At 53.9% G+C, this 21,193-nt stretch overlaps 9 protein-coding genes across 9 annotated transcripts; 4 read left to right on the forward strand and 5 right to left on the reverse strand.

The window, feature by feature from the left end:
- Positions 1-150: 150 nt before the first annotated feature.
- J4E84_004919 (uncharacterized protein) lies at positions 151-1,246 on the reverse strand (the record flags this gene model as incomplete). The annotated part of the gene is made up of 2 exons (XM_049387519.1): positions 151-1,109; positions 1,240-1,246. 2 exons carry the CDS (start codon positions 1,244-1,246, stop codon positions 151-153), a joined length of 966 nt encoding a protein of 321 aa, XP_049244497.1.
- A 106-nt stretch (positions 1,247-1,352) lies between these two features.
- J4E84_004920 (uncharacterized protein) lies at positions 1,353-3,118 on the reverse strand (the record flags this gene model as incomplete). Its single annotated transcript, XM_049387520.1, is given in 2 exon segments — positions 1,353-3,094; positions 3,112-3,118. The coding sequence occupies 2 exon segments, from the start codon at positions 3,116-3,118 to the stop codon at positions 1,353-1,355; spliced, it is 1,749 nt and encodes a 582-aa protein (XP_049244498.1).
- Positions 3,119-3,754: 636 nt separating this feature from the next.
- On the reverse strand, positions 3,755-5,795 carry J4E84_004921 (uncharacterized protein; the record flags this gene model as incomplete). Its single annotated transcript, XM_049387521.1, has 7 exons — positions 3,755-4,298; positions 4,349-4,662; positions 4,712-4,958; positions 5,006-5,266; positions 5,321-5,431; positions 5,485-5,689; positions 5,747-5,795. The coding sequence occupies 7 exons, from the start codon at positions 5,793-5,795 to the stop codon at positions 3,755-3,757; spliced, it is 1,731 nt and encodes a 576-aa protein (XP_049244499.1).
- Positions 5,796-6,452: 657 nt separating this feature from the next.
- J4E84_004922 (uncharacterized protein) lies at positions 6,453-7,246 on the reverse strand (the record flags this gene model as incomplete). Its single annotated transcript, XM_049387522.1, has 2 exons — positions 6,453-7,142; positions 7,190-7,246. 2 exons carry the CDS (start codon positions 7,244-7,246, stop codon positions 6,453-6,455), a joined length of 747 nt encoding a protein of 248 aa, XP_049244500.1.
- A 394-nt stretch (positions 7,247-7,640) lies between these two features.
- Positions 7,641-8,503, forward strand: J4E84_004923 (uncharacterized protein; the record flags this gene model as incomplete). The annotated part of the gene is made up of 4 exons (XM_049387523.1): positions 7,641-7,734; positions 7,785-7,892; positions 7,979-8,137; positions 8,229-8,503. 4 exons carry the CDS (start codon positions 7,641-7,643, stop codon positions 8,501-8,503), a joined length of 636 nt encoding a protein of 211 aa, XP_049244501.1.
- Positions 8,504-10,550: 2,047 nt separating this feature from the next.
- J4E84_004924 (uncharacterized protein) lies at positions 10,551-13,432 on the forward strand (the record flags this gene model as incomplete). Its single annotated transcript, XM_049387524.1, has 3 exons — positions 10,551-10,730; positions 10,890-11,567; positions 11,615-13,432. The coding sequence occupies 3 exons, from the start codon at positions 10,551-10,553 to the stop codon at positions 13,430-13,432; spliced, it is 2,676 nt and encodes an 891-aa protein (XP_049244502.1).
- A 1,169-nt stretch (positions 13,433-14,601) lies between these two features.
- Positions 14,602-16,431, forward strand: J4E84_004925 (uncharacterized protein; the record flags this gene model as incomplete). The annotated part of the gene is made up of 2 exons (XM_049387525.1): positions 14,602-15,895; positions 15,950-16,431. The coding sequence occupies 2 exons, from the start codon at positions 14,602-14,604 to the stop codon at positions 16,429-16,431; spliced, it is 1,776 nt and encodes a 591-aa protein (XP_049244503.1).
- Positions 16,432-16,555: 124 nt separating this feature from the next.
- Positions 16,556-17,309, reverse strand: J4E84_004926 (uncharacterized protein; the record flags this gene model as incomplete). Its single annotated transcript, XM_049387526.1, has 2 exons — positions 16,556-17,005; positions 17,301-17,309. 2 exons carry the CDS (start codon positions 17,307-17,309, stop codon positions 16,556-16,558), a joined length of 459 nt encoding a protein of 152 aa, XP_049244504.1.
- A 1,075-nt stretch (positions 17,310-18,384) lies between these two features.
- Positions 18,385-21,172, forward strand: J4E84_004927 (uncharacterized protein; the record flags this gene model as incomplete). The annotated part of the gene is made up of 3 exons (XM_049387527.1): positions 18,385-18,559; positions 18,615-20,780; positions 20,829-21,172. 3 exons carry the CDS (start codon positions 18,385-18,387, stop codon positions 21,170-21,172), a joined length of 2,685 nt encoding a protein of 894 aa, XP_049244505.1.
- Between the last annotated feature and the right edge of the window lie 21 nt (positions 21,173-21,193).

A 21,193-nucleotide genomic window follows, 5' to 3' on the forward strand; every position in this document is an offset into this window, starting at 1 on the left:
AGGACACGTTATGATGTTGATAAGGAATTGACCCAGAGAAATGTACCTACTAAATCTGTGAAAAAACTATTTACCCAAATGCGTGAACTAGCTCGGCATCACATTGCGCAAAACACCATACTGGAGTTCTACTACCACGCCAACACACTTCTACTCTGAGCACATGACAACCTTACCCTCCTCAAACACCACACCCTTCTCCCTCATCTCCTTCTCTTCCTCCTTACCAATCACCCTCCCCTCCCCATCAACCCTCTCAAACACCACCCCCACGCGACTCAACTTCAGATGACCCCACATCCTCGCCGACTCACTCCAACCCCCCAACGCCCCAAAACACGCACTGATTCCCACGATCCGCTCTCCACCCACCGCCTTCCTCACGAACCAATCGCGCATATCCGGCTCCCCGAAGTAGCCAACCCGACCACTCTGCGTAACGAGTTTCAGAGCGCGGTACTGCTGCTCGACGTGGACTTCAGTGATGTCTTCCTGGTTCAGTGGGAATGTGACGGTGTTTTGTAGTTGGTAAGGGTGTGGACCGCCGCCTATCTTATTCATATCTTGCCATGCGGCTTTGAGGGATTCTTGGAGAGGCTCAGTCATGTCGTGCGCCCATTTGGGGGATTGACATAGGACGGGTCCGCGAGAGCCGACGCTGCGGCCGCGATTACCCCACATGTCGTGCGGGCCGGGGTTGATGCCGACGATATCGATACCGGTGTGGAGTTGGTAGGACGGTGGCGACGTGTTGGTTGCAGGAAGAGAGCTGGGTAGAGCGGTCGTTGCGGAGCTTGCGCTGGTCGATTGCATGGATTCTTCGGTCGAATCGTGAGGCATGGAGATACTCGTTGCAACGGGCTGAAAACATTCAATACCTGTGTTTTTCTTGCTCCACATGAACACATCGTTGGGCATCATATCCTCGGGGAGTTCGTATGGTATGGGGTGAATGGGAGTGGGAAAGGACTCGAAATGGATCGTAGGATGCGCCCAGACTGAAGCCTGTTGAGGATACCTTTGACCAATATGGTCGTAGGGTAGCGATGATCCAAGCTTTCCCCATGCCATCTGCTGAACGGATGTGTATCGCGGCTGAGCGAGTGGTGCTGAGTCCGGTCTGCATGCTTGAAGAAGACCGAGACGTGAGATAGCTCCATTCTTGCAATGAGGTCAGTAGATGCCTGTAGAGTAGCGCAGACGGCTGCAGCATTTGGCAACTCACCGGAGCAATTTGACCCGTCATTCCTACTAAATGCATGCCATCCAACACTTGAAACGGCCTCCGTACACCAGCGTAACTCTGGTGCAAGCCTTTTTTTCTCCCACTATTCAGTGTCACCTACTTCTAATTAGTATAGTTTTCTTCGGAGATGGTGAGCCCAGCGTACAGAGATACCGCTGATCATAGCAGTCTTGGATGGCCAAGGATCCTCAGGCTTCCCATGAGGCCCGGTCTGATTCACAATATCTTCGATACAGCAGACGATCTCCTTTATCCACTCCCCACGATCAAGATGAAACGGAAGTCCAGTAAATCCATCAGAGCTGCCAAAAAGTCTTGTTTGGTCACCCAAGGTGACGGAGATGCCCACTAAGTAGTCGTGGCTGTTGTTAATCTGGCGCCAGTAGGTGTCCAAAACGCAAGCACGATGAGTAATCTCATTCCAAGAGTGAATAAACTGTGCCGAAACGGTCTCGGTCTGAGCTGGCGGGGGATACATGGTCATGGGCATGTGCAAGCATACGGAGCTGTCTAGAATCGCCTTTGCTTCGTCCGAGTCTGCCGGCTCAGCGGGCTCGACCGGCCCAGTTGCTTTCTTGTAGAGCGAGGCTACTGGCTGGCAGCAGCCCCAGATCCGGCGTCGATTTGCGATGTGCATGAGGGGTCCCTGGATGCCGAACCTGGGACGAGTCGATGCATCCACCCAGAGAAAAAGACCTTTGTAGTCGAGCGCATCGGTGGTCGCAGTCTCCACGAAGTAACGCAACTCGTAGAACCATGGCAATACACGCATGCGTACCATATGTTTCCAGAATGCGGCTTCGCGAGTGACGCTGTTGACGTGATGCGAAGCTTGCATGAGCGAAAGCATGGCTTTGGAGTCAACATATCCAAGGATTTCGAGAAGCAGGTCGTACGGGAGGACTGCAATTGGATCCGTTCGCACCTTGTGCGCTAGATTTGCCAACTGCGGACTCGCACCGAAAATGTTGGCGGGTAGGATGTCTTGTATACTTTCTTGGAGAGCAGGTCGGGGGGAAGGATCGCACACTTCATACTCCGATCCCGCTCCATTATGCCAAAATTGCTCGTTGCCCGAAAAGACCTGATAGTCCACATCCAAAACTGGTCTTTCGTTTGCAAGAAGAGCGCTAAACGTTCTCAACATCACATGCTTATTAATATCTCTGCTCTCAAGTCCTATGCTCTTTGCGAGAATGTCGAAGCATGCCTCGTGGAATGGAAAAGCTTGTTGTTCGTCCCCACTCGCGTAGCTCGTGATGTTCAAAGAACCTTCGCCCGGATCATTGGGATCTCTTCCAGGCCCTTCGATATCTAGAGAGCCATAGTCGTAGTAGCGGCCTCTACCGGATATGTAGGCTTTCCGCTCGGAATTGAGTGCCAGTGCGCGGACCCGATTAATCCATTTGACGTCGTCGAGTCCGATGAGTCTAGGATCAAAACTGTTGTCCTCAGTGTTCTCGGTACTGGCATAATTGTCAAGACCCCACTCATCGCTAATGTCCAACTCGGGATCTTGCGACCAACTTCCATCATCGAGTTCTTCCACAGGCTCAGGCTCGGGGGTACGGGGTCGAAGAGCGACGTCAAATATCTCGGATGATCTCGTAAGTAAGTCGGAGTCGTTGCTATCGATAGATTTCGTGTCGTCCGAAGAAGAATCCGAGGAAGGTTCGTAATCCGAATCTGCATCGTCTTCCTCCTGTTCTTGCTGTTCGATGCGTTGCTTCTCAACGGCTTCGGGGTCGATCGCATCTTCCATTTCTTCGTCCTCATCGTCGCTGTACACAAATCCGCGTCCCACCTTCTTCCCAGTACGTCTTCCCATTCTTATATCCATCGCGCGATCTCGCTTGCGCAAAGACTTGCCATTTCTCGATCCAATCCTGATGGCGCCAATGTTCATGCAGATGGAGCATAAGATACAGTAACAATCGAAGGAGCCCATGATGAATGATGAATGATGAATAAAACACAAGCTGGTATCAGAACAGAAGGTTGGAACTCGAGCTCTTATTAAAAGAAGCTTGTGGAGTATCTAGGGCGGCACGGCGGGATTATGGGGTCTTCGGATTAGGCGTGCACCCTTGGTGCAACGCCACCAACCCCACTTTGTCCCAAAACGTGGCTGCAGCCTTGCCATCCCCGGACATGATCTAGGCATCCCAAGGCAACACCGCCCAAACTGCATCATTCACAAACTAGTTCATTGCGCAAACCAACATGGGTTAGTACTTTCCAGAAATGCATTCGATGCCACCATCCATCCAACCACAACCCGTTACCAGGCTAGAGACACGGGATAAAATGAAGGCCGCATTGGGGTAATTCTATGATGGGATGCAGGTTGAAAAGCATCCGCCGCCGCAGCGTTTCTTGGATTCTTTCAATTCGAGAACTCTATAGATAGGATCGTGAGCCTTGACCCATGACAACAAAAAGAAAGAAGATACCAGATTACGGTAGTAGGTATCGATAGCGGAGCCAACGAGAGCTCGGAAAAAGAACTCACGATTGTGCATCATGGAACTCATCGTCCTCCTGAGTCTCACTATCGGTCCTCCGCAGGAGATCGTCCTTTCGTGGCTCTGGTTCGGGGTTGGAATTAAGGAGTTTGCTGGGAGGCAGTTCCTTGGCGAAGGCCTCACGGTTCTCGGGTGAGATCGCACTTGGTTGCGAATAGGGCTTTTCGAGAGGTGGCATAGGTGGGTTGCTAGGATTGCTGGGGATGCTGCTGTTTTTGAAGGGCGGGGCATGAGTCGATGTTCCGTCGAAGTTGCTGGGAAGACCTACGCTCTGCTGTTCGTGTTGTGTCACTGGCTGCGACTGCACGCTTGTAGGCTCGGACGGTACTGGCTGCAACGTTTCCGTAGACTGTGCTGACTGTCCAACGGGCACTTGTTCCGCTGGTTGTACAGCTCCTTGTGCCTGTGGTAGATGCGCTTCACTCGCTCGCGATGGGATGTTGAATTGTTTGTCTGGCTTCTGACCCGGGAGGATCGCGTAGATCTGAAGGATCTGCTTGACGACCTCGTCAGGCGTCTTGCCATCACTACATCCTGTTAGCACAAAACACATACAGGGGGTTTGCGGGGTACTGACATCTTTGCATTAATGATCCAGTCGAGGTCTTCTTCGCCCTCTTCGCTGCCACCACTGCCGCCCTTTACGCGTCTGAAGAGCTGTGGGTGCCAGTCTACACCTTCGCTGTTTCTTTTCGCAGCTTCCTGCCTTTGCATGTCTTCAATCTTAGCCTTGGCATCGGTTGCGACGTCCTGATCTCTCCGCTTCACAGCCTCGGTCACATCGTGCCAGAGCTTTTGCGATTCACGGTCGTTTTGTTCCTCGAGAGGTCGAGCCGACGGTGGGGTATGTTTGGTATGTGCTGCGTCGAACAGGAGCTCCTTTTTGCCAGTCTACAAATCGTCAGTACATATTCTGACCCTGCAAGAGTGAAGAACTTACTGTCAAATCCTTGATGTACATCTCCTCGTTCCACTGACCCGAGAGCTCGTAGAGGTTCTTGCCGCTGGAGTCTTTGATGTAGCCACCGATAGCGTTGTAGGACCCACTGAAGTAACCCTTGGTCTTGAATTCGAGATCGGCAGTGAGACCGGTCTCGGGGCAGCGGATGTATGCGTGGTCGCCAAGCTCGTACTTCATCGTCCCAAAGAGGATGCCGCGCGCATACATGTTGGGTTGAGTGACGAAACTACCTGTCGTGAGCCTCAAGATGTGGTGTTCATGCGCTAGACTTACAATCGCTCGCCGGTATTTAGTAGCCGCAGAACTGCGATGCCCTCCATCATACTCGCCGCTGAGTTGCCGAGGAACTTGCTTCGAGGCTTGAGGGTGCCGTCTATGCGGATGTTGTGCTCGGGGGCCATGAAAAAGTAGCTCGACTTGGGCGGGTGGTGCGACGTCTGTTCGGAGATGTAGTAGCCCTTGGTGCCGTCTGGGTAGTCCCAGTAGCCTGTGAAGATTTCACCCAGGATGGGGTTGAGCGGCTTCTTGACTCCCCTAGGTCACATCAGTTGTTGCTTGTGGGCGCAAGAAGACGGCGGAGATGCATACGGGGGCTTGATGTGCCAACCACTCAGGTAGAACTTTGTCACTGCTACGAATCGCTGTACGGGGTCTTCCACCTTGGTTATAGGGAGAAGTGTCTCCGGATGTGCCATGAAGCTGCCTGATAGTCAGCCTATGCACCCGTCGCCAAGCCTAGATGCGCTACACACTTTGTTATGCGTTCCAGCATCGACCGCGGTTCGAGGATGAAGGTAGGAAGCGTGACGCGGCTCAAGTCGGCGCCGGGTCGCAGTTGGGATATGATATGGGAGAGCATGCTGCCCTGCTCGGAATCCATGACGGTCTCGTCCTCCTTGGTCGTCTCGTCGCCGCCCTCGTGTCGTCGTGTCTCGTCTATGGAAGACCCGCGGCTACCTAAACATTCAAACTTGCATCAGCTTCGGTACGGCCGGAATTCGGGAGATGACGCACTGGTGAGCGACGACCGCCGGTGTTTGGAGACTATAGGTAGGTGCGGCATGGTGAGTACAGGCCGCAGAGGGAGAGAAAGGGAAAAGTGGTGGAGGTGAGGCGGGCAGAAGCAGGCAGCGAAGTACCGGCAGAGGATGTCTTGGTGCTTCGGGTGCCGGCGAGGGTGAGCTTAGTCGCAGCAATGACGATGGGCGCTTCACAAAAACTAGCGACCCCGCGCGTTGGACCTGTTTAGCAGCAAACTGTAAACATCAACAACGCTCTACCGTGGAAGGGCGTGCAGTGAGGGGTCCAGGGCGCCAGGCGACACAGCATGCAGTCTTTTGAGCATCCAGCTGACTGGGCCTAATATAGCGATCGCCAGGCTGTGTTCTGCAAGCCTGCTGCCCCATGCCCCGCAGTCGGCACATGCCAAAGCGCCGCCATAGATGCGAAGTACGCGACACGCGCATGCGGCACGGCTCGGAGCACGACTATTCTTCCGAATACCCAGGACCTGCGATTCCAGGAACAGTGGTACTACATACAGTGGGGGCCGGCCCGGATGTCGCGCGATGATAATCTTGAATGCTACGCGTCCGCATTCCGGGAGAACCGGGCGCGAGAAGGATTCATGGCGATGACGTCGCTGTCAAGGGGTGCACATCGCCAAACATCTGGCAAGACACCTTAGATTCGATTACTATCAGGCATTCATGACTGTCGTCTAGTCCAGCACACTCTCGCCGGCCTTGCTTGCATCCTTCGCGTCCTGGTCCTGAGTCCGCTGGACTTGCTCCTTGACCCTCTGCACCTGTGCATCGTCCTTGGCTATAACCGTCACTCCAATTTTCTCGTACTCCTTGTGGACCTCATCCATTGCTGACGGATCGACTGCCCTTGTCGCATCGCCGACTACCCACGTTTTGAAGCCCTCTTTCTGTGCATCAATCGCAGTGTACTTGACACAGTAATCGCCTGCGAGGCCGACGACATAGACGTCGGTGATTTCGGCCTTGCGCAGTGTCTCTGCAAGATCGCTCTTGGCCACAGATGGGCGCTTGAACGGATCCGCGAACGCAGAGTACATCTCCACGCGCTTGTCCTGGCCCTTCTCGACTATGTGGTCCACCTTGCTGACGTGCAGTTCTGGCAGCAGCTCGGAGCCTTTAGTGCCCTGCACGCAGTGGTCTGGCCATAGCCGCGTCTCCTGCGTCTCCTCTGGGTTGTTCGGGTTCTTGATGGTGAAGGTGGATTCGAAAGGCTTGTTGTTCGGCGGAGAGTGGTTCGAGGCGAAGGAGACGTGGTCTTGGGGATGGAAGTCTTTCGTCGCGACTTTGAGAGCAAACGGGTATGTGAGGAACTCGTTGATGGTCGGGACGATGTCGCGTCCACCTGTTACTGCGAGCGCTCCGTTCTAAGCTTGTCAACTTGGAGGCAGCCATGCGAATGGTGGGTGCTTACTGGCGGGCTGAAGTCTTCCTGTACGTCGACGATGACGAGCGCTGGTTTAAAAGACATGCTGGGTAAGTAACCAAAATTATCAAATTAGTGTGTTAGTGGGTGAAGATGTCTAGAGTGGTCCCAAGGTTGAGAGTAGAGTTCCGAAGGCTGTAAGGTAGAGCAGTCGTGCGTAGAACCGTCTTATAAATAATCACCAATGTCTAAGATCAAGGCAGCGTAGGTCATGATGCTGCAGGTGCATGGCGCAAGCCGTAGAAACGAGCCGTTGATGAATCAACGATCGCAGACCACGAGGCAGAAGCTTGCCAGCAGCGTCACCAGCGTTCTGTGGCTTGACTTACCTAATCACAGCGCCAAGACGTCTGCCGTCGGCTCGTCAATTCACGACTGACGAACATCACCAGCTCGATAACCACGCCCACCCTCTCCACTCCACCCCAATCGTCCCGTCATGTTCGTCCAGCGCTCTGCTATCGCCGCAGCGAGGCGTGTGGCCCCCCGCGCCATTGCGACCCGCCGCACCTTCACCACCACCTTTGCCCGCTGTATGTTTCGCGAGGAGCTATCGTACGATGTGCCATTGACACCAAAGCAGGGGAGTCCACCGAGAGCAAGGAGGCCAAGGAGAGCAACATTGCGCAGAAGGAGACCGGTCACTCGGCCAACTCTCCCAGCGTCCTCGCAGGCTTCAAGAAGCTCGACCGTATGTTGCGCCCGCACTTCGTCATCCGCATTGCCGCGGCTACGATAGGCCAAAACCATCAATTGCTGACGAGGTCACTTCTGTAGAAATCAAGACCGAGGAGGACCTTCTACCCCCTGGTGCGCAGCCCGGTACCGTTCCTACCGATGCCGAGCAGGCGACCGGTCTTGAGCGTCTCGAAATTCTCGGAAAGATGCAGGGTATCGATATCTTCGACATGAGGCCATTGGACGCCAGCCGTCTCGGTACGTGATGCCGCCCCCGGAAATATCAGGAAAAAAGAGCTTGCGCGAGTTTGGGCTACTAGTGGCGTGATGTGATGCTGATGAAATGCAGGTACGATGGAGGACCCCATCACCGTCAACTCGGCCGGTAACGAGCAGTACGTTGGTTGCACCGGTTTCCCCGCCGATTCGCACAACGTCCTCTGGATCACCCTTACCCGCGAGGAGCCCAAGTCCCGCTGCATGGAGTGCGGATCCGTATACGAGATGAAGTACGTTGGCCCGGCCGACGACGCCCACGGCCATGACCACCACCACGCCGAGAACCCATACCCCAGGCCCAAGAACATGGCCGACTTCCTCAAGCCCGAGTACAGGGAGTTATAAGCTTGGGCGACTTTCTCGTAAATTATAGAGTGTATCTATATGGTCGCTAAACCTGTAGCATAGTATGGTGGAGAAGTTTCTTTTGAGTTGAATGCATGCATCCGACCCGTTTGCCTGGTATTTCGAATATTCTTCTCTCTTCCCTCGGGTCAGGCTCGCATGTCAGCCCGACGCGTCGAGGCTTCTCAACATCTGATCACCCCTAGTGGTTCATTGCAAGGAACCCTACCCTAGCTCATGACCCTTTCAGCGCGATAACACCCAGAACAACACTTTCGATATCTTTCTTCTCCGCTGTCCTCTCTGCATCCGCATCCCCGTTAAGGCCACCGCCCTTCCTTCCCTTCTTCCCACTATCTCCCCCACCCAGCTTATACACCTTCTTCACCTTGTCAACATCACACCATTCACCCAGTTCCTCACCATTCTCACCCATCTCCACACTCGTCCCCTCTACCGCACTGCCCAAATGCTTACTCACAGATTCATTCGTGATGGTCTCATCTTTTTCGTAAACACTCTGCTCACCCGTTGACGATGTTGACGGCGACAAGGGTAGCTTGACAGCGATCAGTGCGGTCGTGTTATCCGCGATACCAAATTTCTTATATGATTCGCCAATGTTATTGTTGGGCGAGAGGCGGAATACTAGTTCGGAATGTGGAGTGCGGGTTTTGGCACGGCTGGTCAGGTGGGCGTGTAAGGCGAGGAATGTGGCCGAGAGCAGGTGGTGTGGTGAGAGTATCTGGGGTGATCTGTTAGTACCGAGGGTGAATGTCGATCCATCATAGATGGCGATTCAAATGAGCCGTGACAACAGGGTAGGGCTGAAATGTGGCATGGCTTTTGTCGTTGGGATAAGTTAGTGCTTAGGGTTATCCAGCCTCATCAGATGCCAGACTGATTTACTCATGCGGTGTGATGAGATTAACCACGGTGCAAAGATGCCACGGGGAAAATATCCACGCCTCGCAATCTCTTATCACGAAACTTTATTGACTTGTGGGGTGTTGTTTTGATCCAGGTGACTCAGCGGACCCTGACAGGCGGGGGTTGCTGGAGGCGCAAAAAGCAATGAACAGGTAGTGAACCACGACCTACCATGGATGCATCCAAGAAGGCATAGTCGAACTCTGGATTGGCCTCGAGTAGTTGGCGCCTTAGGAAGGAGGCGTTTTTGACATCCTTGAATAAGGCCACGTGGACAGGGAAGGCCTCGTAGTGCGGGATTGTGAAGGTTCGCACGGACGCCATGTTAGATGGGATTGGTGTTGGCGTAAGTTTGGGTGTTGAAATGCACCACGTCGCGGGGGCGGAACCTTGTTGGCGATGTGATGTCGTCGTGCGTGTTTCGTCGTGTGGTGGAAACTCTAGTGGCGTCTTTGTCGTTGATGATGGTCTTTGGTGATCATGGAGATGGACGCTGCTAGGCGGTTCGCCAGTTGTCGATTTGCATTGGCAATCTCCAAGGATATCAGATCGTGGGTGAGTCTAAAGCTCGACGGCCGCTTTGGGCAGGAGCGGGGACGGCCAAGCTAGATTTAGTCCCAGAGAATGAAGGTGGCACGGCGAATCAGGACGGATCATCGTGTCGATCGCCAGAGAACAAACTAAATTCGCCGAATATGTCAGGGCAGGCACCGTCACAGCCGTCTAGAGGTCCAGGTTTCTGAGCGCCATGTGGCCAATAAAGGGCGGACTGGACTCGATAGCTGGAGGGCTTGCGGAGAATGGGCCTGTTCCCTTGGACGCATCGCCGAGAAACGCGCTTTCACTCGCATCCTTTGACTCCCAGCGCAGCCAGCCCTCACTTCTTCCTCCACTCTCTCGCAACCCGGCCGACGAGACTGCACAGAGGTCGCGCATCTTGCAGCGACGCTCAATTCCCGCGCAGCCGCAAGTCTCGCTAGAAGTCATGTGTCTTTCGTTTGACAGGTGATAGTCGCAAGCCACCCGAGGCGCACCACCTTTGCTGGGTTTACTTGCATCGGTCTTCTCCATCGGCATTTCCCGTCTCGTGCCTGTTTCGACGTGCATTACGAAAAGTATGGCCACCAAGCGACCCCCGGACGATGACCCCAATCTCGTCAACAAGATCCAGCGAATCGAGCATGCCGACCCGCTGAGCCCACAACACCGCCCTCCCTCCAACAATGACTTCTCCGGCTCTGTCAAGAAGAAGCTCGCCGACTCCAAGCGGACGGGTCAGGCGTGCGATCGATGCAAGGTACGTGATGCAGTTAGTCGCATGCGATGAAGGAGTGTTGGGGCATGTCAATTGGTCTTGACGGTCGTCGTCTCACAACATTGGCAACCACTGCGCCAGCGACGTCATTGCATGGACGCGCCTTCCTAGACACCATGACACCACTAACCACCACGGCAGGTGCGCAAGATACGCTGCGATGGCCGCCCCGAGGGCTGCACACCGTGCGAGCAGAACAGGACGCCCTGCCGCACCACCGACCGCATCACCGGCCGCGCCACTGTCCGCGGCCATGCCGAGGCCATGGAGTCGGAGAACTCGTACCTGCGCGCCCAAATCGCTGACCTCCAGGCCCAGCTGAAGGAGCACAACATCGAGCCCCGCGCGCCGCCCGCCTACAATGCCCTCCAGCCGCCCAGCCACCCGTGGTCCTCCGCCCCCAGCGACAGCCAGGCGTGGAACGATGGCCCGCGACGCACAAGCACCTCACCGCTGCCCGGCTACGCGCCAGCCGGCACCCCAGGCAAGATCGAGACGCTGCCGCAGTTCAAGCACGGCTCCATCGGCGACAACTATCTCGGTGTTGCGGCGGGAGACTCACTCTTGAGCCACATCAAAGGCACCTCACTGTCAATCTTCGGCACCGAAATCAACATTACCGACTTCATGGCAGGCGAGGAAGAGTACGAGAGCTCGCCCATGTCCTACACAACACTCATCGACATTGCCATCGGCAGTCGCCATGTCGACGAGCCCCAACTACCGCCATACCCGGAGCTGCAAGAGTACGCCATTTGGTATCTGCGTTCTCTGAACCCCTACACGATGCTTGTCCACAAGCCCGTCTTCATGGATTTGGTAGGCCAGCCACCAACTATCACAGTGCGCCCCGCTAATGCCCACAGATTTGGAGATTCGGCAACGACTCCAGCTTCGTCCCTACTGCACCCCAGATTGTGACGGTTCACTTGATGCTCGCGACCATCACCTACCAGATCGCGACCCGCAACAGCCAACACAGCGGCAGCACGATGCTGGACGATTCGCATGCCCACTACATGTACGCGCTGAGTTTCTACAAGGAGCTCATCCGCGGAGACCACGGCTGGGAAGACGTTCAAGCCATGGCCATGATATGCCACCATCTCCGGACCTTCCCCAAGCCCGGCGCGGCGTGGATCATGACCTCGACTGTCTACTTGTTCGCTGTCCAACTGGGTCTGCACAGATCTGTCAAAGTCTGGGTAGACGGCACCGGAGAACTCGGCAAGCTGGACATCGAGATGAGGAAACGAGTCTACTGGACGCTGCACGCGCTGCTGGTTAACCTTAGCGGAAAGCTTGGACGGCCGATACCCATCAGCATAAGTGACATCGATGTCGAATTCCCGGAGCCAATGAACGATTGTCTGCCTGGCGAGGAAGGCAAGCTGGACATCTTCCATCAATGCTCGTTCCAAGTTGGCATACAAATGGCTAAATACATTGTCTGGGAAACGGAACTCTACAAGATCATCTATGCTGTTCGACATTCGCCGAAAACATACCTGGAGGGCTTGAAACGCCTCGAAGCCGGCATACAACAGTGGAAAGATGACCTCCCTTATGAGTTGCGCGACCCGTCGCATGCGTCTGAAGATGACCACATATTCGCCTTGTATCTCGAGTACTGGTACCAGGCGTTCAACCTACTCCTACACCATCCAGCCGTTTGCAGGTCCACTGACACGGCCATCATCAATTCTAACCTGGACAAGTGCCTGACTGCATCGCAGAAGATGCTGCACAACTGTACGGCGATGATGAACAAAAAGAGTCTGGATATTCCCTGGATCAACACGGTTGTTTACATTGCCGCTGCCTTCACCACTCTCTTCATCTCGTCGATGCGGCAAGAGCAACTGTCACCTGTGGATATGACAAAGCTCAAAGGCGACATGGCAGCCTGGGTTAATGTGCTTGGCGAATGCGACCAGTTTCTGGGATCCGGCAACAAACTCAAAACTGCCGTCGCAAGGATCGTCGACCAGTCGCTTAGTAACATCAACGACAACATTGTCAAGCGAACTGCGACCGAGTCTCTCGCTCGCGTAGCGATGCATGCTCCACCCCGATCGACGAATACCGCCCCCACGTACGACAACAGCGGGTACCGCGACCAGTACACAACCTCATCCAGTTCACCCACGGACCCCACCCTCACCTCACAGTCGGTAGGCCCGTACAGTGGTCTTCCGGGAAACACTACACATCCATACAGTCTTGGCACCCCGGTGGCTCTCCCTCAGCATACGAACAGAACGTACGAACAACACGCATACAGCAACGGCGATGAGACAAGCATGCATGCAAATCATGCAGCAGCACTGGCAGGAGCAGGCTCGGGTAGCATGTCGCAACCCTCAACTGATGCGTACGCCTACAGTAATGCGCAAATTGCCAACAACGGCCACCAGCCCGCGTACGCGGCTAATACCTATGCTCCTCAAGACTGGAGCCAATGGACACGAGCATACATGCAGCCACATAGCCAGCCCGGTGAATACCTAAATACAGCAACCACTCTCATGACCCTGGGTCGAGACGGTGGGTCCCAGGGAACTGGGAGCGACGGCCAAGGGCTTGTCCAAACATCCGGAGTCCAGGGACACGCTCCCAGCCATTGGCCAGATATCGCATTCCCGAATGCCGCGACTGGTGGCAGCCACATGGCTCAACATTGAGCTGGGAAACACGACACATGGCACATAGAAGGCTGTGTACCTTCGGCTAATCTACATGGGTATTTGATCTTTACGGTCCGGCGTAGTGGCAACCTTCGATACCCGGCATCTGGAACACTTTGTGGGGTTAATGTACGGATATGAAGCGGCTCTCTGCGAGCTGCATGTGTTTGGTAATTTTAATTGCAAGATCTTTTCTTATGTATAATACTTCGGTTGGAGGCCAGATCCCGTTCTTCGGATAACGAACGGCTGGACACGATACGACGACCGGCTGATGTTGGTCAGCAAGGGGTAGATGTGGTGTTGTTGTTGAAGGGATACGGGATATTTGCCGAGTTGCAAACAAAGGACCATTGCAGTCGAAACAATGAAGATAATGATAATATCGAAGTAGGCCCTTCTCTGTCGTAGCCTGTCTGATAACAATACTTCCACAAACCATGCCTTCTCTTCCTGCGAACATCCACGGGTCGGCCGTAATCATCGCCACAAGATCTACTCTCCGTCCAGACCTCACCCAGGTAAATTGCCCGCCACCCGTCGCCTCGGTGCTACAGTGCGGACCCTGGGGAGTGCGCGCATCAATCTAGCAGCAGCACTAACCCGTGCCACCTAGGCTAAAGTAGGAAGCCGACTTGACTACTTGGCACGACCCCACCAATCGACCTTCCATTCGAGCACCAAGCCCGATAAGCTTCTGTACTTCGATCCACCGCGCTTGGTCACTACGTAAACCTCCTTCTGCTTTGGAGCTGGCGGTGCAGACAAGCACGACAGATCTCCTAAGCTTTTTTCGGTGCCATCAGCGGTTTAATAGGCGTTGAGTTTAATGACTCGGTAAGCCTTGCAGCCGATGATCCTGTGGCCCTTACCAAGGGCCGCAGGATGGGCGGCAAAACGGTATAGCGTCGAACTTAGCTATGTATATATGGGCGGCCTGAGGATGGCGAAGATGGATCTCTACGCCGTTCTTTCGTCCTTGAGTCGCTTTCGTGGTCTGTGCCGTCGATTGGGCTGTGTGTCTGACAATCTTGGTACCGAAGCTGCGCAGAAGAACATCTTCGCTCTTCTCCCGACACTCATACCTCACTCGCGCGGATCTCTTGCGGAGGTAATCCGGGTGCAACAGTTCCTATCCACGCATCGTTACTCCTTTCATCCTCAACATGCGGTCCTCGGTCTCCGTCGCGGCAGTGGCCCTCGCCCTATTGCAGGGCACCAACGCCCTGAATGCGGCCATTCAGCGCAAGCTTAATCTGCTTGCCGATATGGGCATGAATCCAGATGGCTCGGCCATGGTTACTTTCTCCGACGATGCCGAAAACAGCGCTTTCGATCCAGCGGCTTTCAAATCCCTCAAGATTGCGACTACGTCAAACAGCCCGGCTGTGTTGGCTGCCGCGCCGCTCAGAAACATCACTCCGGAATATGTCGAGCTGCCACTGGACCACTTCGCCTACAAGAAAGGCCAGGATCCTTCGTACCATGGCACATTCTTCAACAGGTACTGGGTCAACATGGACGCGTACAAACCTGGCGGTCCCGTTTTCCTCTACGACACGGGCGAGGCAGATGCAGAGCCGGGTGCGCTGACAAGGCTGCTGAACGAAACCAGCTTTTTCAAGCAGCTCGTCGATGATTATAACGGTATTGGGATAGTATGGGAACACCGCTTCTACGGAAATTCGACACCCACGCCTATCGACCTCAACACGCCAGCCGAGGCATTCGAGTTCCTGAACACGGAGCAGTCGCTTAAAGATGTCGACGCCTTCGCTAGGCAGTTCAGCAGGAAGGGTGTCAACACTACGCTCACACCCGACAAGACTCCTTGGGTTTTCGTTGGTGGCTCGTACCCCGGTATGAGGGCCGCTTTCATGCGCAACATGTACCCTGATACCATCCACGCGTCTTGGGCCTCTTCAGCTCCCGTCGAAGCTTCCGTTGATCAAAGCTTCTACTTCTCACCTATCTGGCGCGGTATGCATGCCAAGGGCTTCGGAAACTGCTCGGAGGATGTCCACGCTGCTGTTAACTACATGGACAACATCATGGACACGGACTCACGCGCAACCGCCAAGCTCAAGGAGCAGTTCCTTGGACTTGGAGCTGCCAACAACTCTAACCCAACCTTTGCCGATGCTCTTACGACTCCCTTCTACCTATGGCAGTCTTACGGTATGGAAGGTGGAGTTTTGGGTCTCCGTCAATTCTGCGACTACCTCGAGAAGGACCCTAAGACGAACACTACAGCTCCCGCGGAGGGCTGGTCCAAGAGCAAGGGCGCGAAATGGACGGTTGATCGATGGGCGAGCTACCCTGTCTTTGTCAACAACACGAACGGTTACTTGGAAACCGAGTGCTCGGGCAAGTTGAACGTGACTGGTAACTGTGACCTGAACCAGAGGTTCACAGATCCCGCCTCAATTGCCTGGACGTGGCAATACTGCACACAGTGGGGTAAGTCATCATATTTCCAACTCCCTCCTTGCATAATACTAATTTACCCATTAGGATACTTCCAATCCGCCAACCTTGGATCCCAGCAACTCGTCTCCAAGTACAACTCGCTTGAACACCAAAAGGACATCTGCCACCGCCAATTCCCCAACGCTCCCAAGTCCCTCTTCCCTGAGTGGCCAAACACCGCCCGCACCAACAAGATCTTCGGAGGCTGGGATATCCGTCCTTCAAACACCTACTGGTCCAACGGTGAATTCGATCCCTGGCGCACTCTCTCCCCCGCTTCCGCTGAGCCCTTTGCCCCCAAGGGCGTCCAAGTTATCCAGGATGTGCCCAAGTGTGGAAAGAAGACGAGCAGGAACGAGCTGTTCGGCCTAGTCCTCAAGGACGCGCAGCATTGCTACGACTTCAGGACTACGGGCTCTACCGTGCCCGATGGACCCGTTAGTCGGACGTTATTCAGGAAAGCGCTAAGCGAGTGGCTGCAGTGCTACAAGCCCAAGAAGGGCCAATCGAAGCCTTGGAACGCGTAGACGCAGATGCAGGTCTAGGAAAGGGCCGTCCCCTTGCTTCGGGTAGAAGAGGTGGCATTGCTACGTATTGTTCTTCCCTGCCACACCTTACTTAGACGTCATGATAACTCTTATTCTTATCATCTTACAACTTTGACCTCGCCACGATGTCGTGTTCTTGCTCTCGCTTTTTATCCAAGCGAGCTTCCCATTCCCAGACTTCCCCTGTGAACCTATCCTTCTCCCACGCCGAGTACACATTCCTCTTCGCTTCCTCGCCACTAACCCCACACATTTCCCCCCACACCTCCAACTGCTCTTTGAAACCTGGATTCGGGTCGCACACCGGTCGTCCCTCACATAGCTGGTCCAACGCTGCGGCAGGGGTGATGTTGTACTTCCAGATTAAGTATGCGCAGACGAGTGTTGCGGACCGGGACTTTCCCATTGCGCAGTGGATGAATACGCCGCCGTTTTCGGCGTTTAGGGCTGAGTCGATGTACTGGACGGCGGGGGTGAAGTCTTTGAGGAGATCGGTGTTTGGGTGGTCTTCTGAGCGGATGTGGAAACTAAACGTGAAGAATATATCAGTATGCTAAAGTGAGTGAAGGCTAGATGTAACCACGCAGATCACCCTGGTTTCGGTCTGATGGCATCCCTAGAACGAATACAACACATACTAAACCGTCAGTTAGCACACATACGTGAGCTGAGTTTTGACAATCGTTGCACGTTACCTGTTTCAAATGCCTAAATTTATCCTGTAATAAAGGGTCATAATCTATCACTGATAGAACGTGCGTTATGCCTGCTTTGTCTATCAAGTCGCCTTGGTATAGCGCGTAGAGGCCGCCGATGTAGAGTTTACCCGCCCGAGGGACGAGATCGACCCAGCCCATGCCTGTGTGTCCTGTGCTGCCGTGGAGGAGGAAGGACATGTAGTCGGGAAGCTAGCCAAGTAAAAAGGGTAATGCGAAGAGCTGTAGAATGGGTAATGCGGTAGATGTGCGATGGAGTTGATGGCTATGGGAGGATGAGAAAGTCCAATCGGGGAGAAAGTACCGAGGTACGATTGGAACAGGACATCATGTACTTCTTGATATAATTTCTGCATGTATCTGCACGCGCTTTTTCTCTTCTTTCGCATATCTTCCATTGACATGCGATGGGTATCGTCGCCGCAACGTCCAAATGGTGTTGTTTGAGAAGTGCTGCCCGCAATTGGCCAATGACAACCGGTGAGAGGAGGCCCCACGTGCGTGGAGCGCTAGACGGCGGACGCGCCTTCCAGCCTCGCCATGAGACGCGTCAAACTTCACACTCATTTTCTGCCATCATCACGCACATTTCCCAGAGACCGCGCGACATCTTCTCGACATCTTAGCCCGTACATCGCGGACCACTATGCGACTGGACCGTAGGCATGAGCTCGAACGATGTTTGTGCGCGCGGGCTAAGACATGACGTCAACGCAACTCCACCAGATTGATCGAAACACCATCATGCGCTCACCCATACGGACTAACATGAAGATGGTTTATTAGCATGGGAATTTTAACGAGAAAAACCGTTGCTCACGTGTCGCGGCTTGCAGGACCGGCAGGAGATGTTATCTCCGTACCTGTTTCCCAGTGTCACAATCCTTTCATTTCATCAGCTTGTCTGTTTTTCAGATGGAGAAGTTGCGATTTCGCCAAAGAGATTGCTCGCATACATGCACAGCAAAAGAGTCGCGATCATTCGGGCGGTATGTATACGTCCCGGCGGTGAGAGTATATTAACGTTGTGTAACGCGATAGCGCGCTGCGGCGTCCAAACTAAATGATTTCTATAACTCGTCTGGTGAAAGGGAATATGGCGACGGAGTGTCCCAAATTGGCTAGCCGCAGCTAGACGCAGGTTTGAGCAAACAAACACGTTCGACATATATATCGCTCAGTCGTCTCTGAGTCTCATCTCTACACAGCTCGCAAGATGTCGCTGAAGCCAGTCCACATCGCCCAGGGGCCGTTCTTCTACCCCGTCGGCAACACTCCAGCTGTGTGCTTGACGCAAGCCCTACCACCCGAACAAGATGCCGCCCTGCTACTCCTCGGCTGTGGAGATATCCGAAACATCCTCTTCACTGCTTACAGTGGAGCTGGGGCTGGTGAGTGCTGGGACGCGACCTTGATTTACTCTCGCTCAGACTGACTAAAGCGCAGACGACCGAAAGCTCGATTTCACATGTTGCGACCTTGAGGTGGAGATCATTGCGCGCAATGTACTCGCACTGACACTCATCCTTGACGACGCGGAAGGTGCCCTTGTCCGACAGCTATGGAACCTCTACTATCATGTCTTCATCGACGACGAATCCGCCAGTCTTCTGCGATCTCAGTCAAAGAAACTCTTGGAACTTGCGCATTCCTTGGAGAGTTGGAATGAAGGTCCGTACGGCACGATCATCCGATTTTGCGACAGCATCACACTCGAGAACGCGACTAAGCTTTGGGCGCTGTATGCGTTGGAACCCGAGAAAGACGACACGTACAAGGAGACCCAAGAAATTCTAAAAGGTCAATGGCAAGCTGCCAAGCAATTACAGGCAGGAAAGGCTGGTATGGGTTTCGCGGGAGACGGCATTCGTGCATTCGCCCCGCTTATGATTCAAGGCCTCGAGGATGCCGGCAAAGCCTATAAGACATACTGGAAGAGTGGTACATGTCTCGAGGACAACAAGACCATCAAGAAACTCTCGATCGCCAATCCCATGTTCGTTTGTCATCGTAGTGGCCTTGTTCTTCACTACGATACCAGCCCGCTCACTGGTTTCCACCTTGCCACTACGCATGCTCGACTCTCCGTAGACTCGCCCTTGTTCGTATCGAGCGAGACCACAAAGGGGAAGGTGCCAAAGTTCATGCAGGTGGCGCTCAATCAGCTATCTGCCTGGTGCATCGCGTTCAGGATAGCATCCACGCGTATCACCATTCGCCATGTCAACTCTGACGCTGTCGGGTTCTGTCACGTTCTTCAACATCAACATGTACACGGCGAGTCGCGCACGGCTCATTGGTATCGCAACATGTGGACGTACACCCCACTGGTCCTGGACGCCGCTGAATACGAACAAGGCGGATCTGCACCTACGGCTTTCGATGTTATTGACACTTCCAATTTGCTCGACCATGTGGGCTGTCTCAACATTCTTGCTGCAACCGCGTCATTGATTCGCCAAAATGCATCGTCCATCCTCCGGACAGAGATGCTAATACCATCCGAAATGGACGTGGCAGCTTCAGCCAAAGCCCTACTCTGTGGACATCTTCCGACGGTAGCTCTACTACTCGGTCTGAAACCCATTCAACACTGGACGAATGCAACCTCCATTTGGCACCTGAACCCTTCCAATTTCCCTGATCTCGACAAGATGGGCATGCTCACTGCAGCAGCATCTCGGCCAATCGTGCTTTGGAAGCCGTTCAATACTTCCAACGTCCGTTACGATGCGGCTGAGCTAGCTAGACTGCTTCTGTCTATCTATCTGAAAATGTTCCAGGATGAAGGATGGGCTAATCGCTTCTCTATGCTAGGCTTAGGCAATGCCGAGCTGATGCAGAAGAAGCTTACTGCGTACGAACTCTATACCCGAGCAAGTTTCGTGTCACTGCTCCAGCACATCAAGGTGTCCAACGTCGTTGACTGGTCCCCCTTCATGCAAACTCTGGTCCAAATAGGCATCATGAACGACAGAACCTTGAATATGGGTCCACACAACTTTCAGTCTCTCCTCGTGCACCTGGACATGCTCGGGGTGTGGAAGATAGAAGATCATTTCGATTGGTGGCATCCTCGAACCTTTGAATTGGGTGGTCCGTTCCTCAAATGGGAGGACATCCCTACACTCCTGTGCGTTACACTTGTCGTTCCTCACGACAAGGTCTCGATGTTCGGCGACCTTGCCAACGGCCATGGTACTCCCTTATGCCAACTCCAGCTCAGTTCGTCAGTCAGTCAGAAGGAGGCTCTCTACACGGATATACAGATGGGTTTCGGAACGATCGAGACTTCTGGAACCGCGTTCACGAATGACTATGGAGTAACGGTCCGAGAAGACGATAAAGGCTGGAAGGGCAAGTCGCCATTGATTGTGTCCGCTATGGTCTCCACTTGTACCCTCACCGAATACAAAGATGATGCTTGTGGCGTCGTCTTCGGACTTAAGAGCACTCCACTAGCTCAGCAGCAGTTTACATCCATGTTTGGCATGATGTTGCACGTGCATCGATCTGCGGTTGGTCAGAAAGATGTCTTTTTGACGCGACACCGCCCAGGCTTCCAAGGTTTCGTTTCCGTGAACGAGGTTGCCACGTCCAAGCCGACTAATGGTATGTTGAACATCTCTTCAATCACAACTTTTGCTAACAAAGGTCTAGTGTCCGACGTCGTCGCTACCATACATCCGCTCATCAGTAGCAACAGAGGCGAAGTCGAATCACTGCGAGTTCACTACGCTGTTGATTCAGGGAAGGCAAAAGAGCTTCTGCAGAGTGGAGCCATCGTCTCATTCGAGCTTACGACGGCATTCGCGCTACGGCTCTTCATTGGGAAGACGTATCGAATGGATGTAATACTTCCTTTCCCACCGAACGCGGCCAGCGCCAAGACTAAGATCGCCCGCAAATCACTATGGATAGAGTACACGGCTGCCGTGCAGAGTGAAGCAGCAATGTTCCGGCGTCCAGACACCATGATGCCTGTCCATCTTAATGAGCAGTAAGTGAATCACGGGTATTGTATT

The sequence above is a fragment of the Alternaria hordeiaustralica genome (genome assembly GCF_023758085.1).
Source record: "Alternaria hordeiaustralica strain BMP 2776 chromosome Unknown scaffold_8, whole genome shotgun sequence".
Classification (NCBI taxonomy): Eukaryota; Fungi; Ascomycota; class Dothideomycetes; order Pleosporales; family Pleosporaceae; genus Alternaria; species Alternaria hordeiaustralica.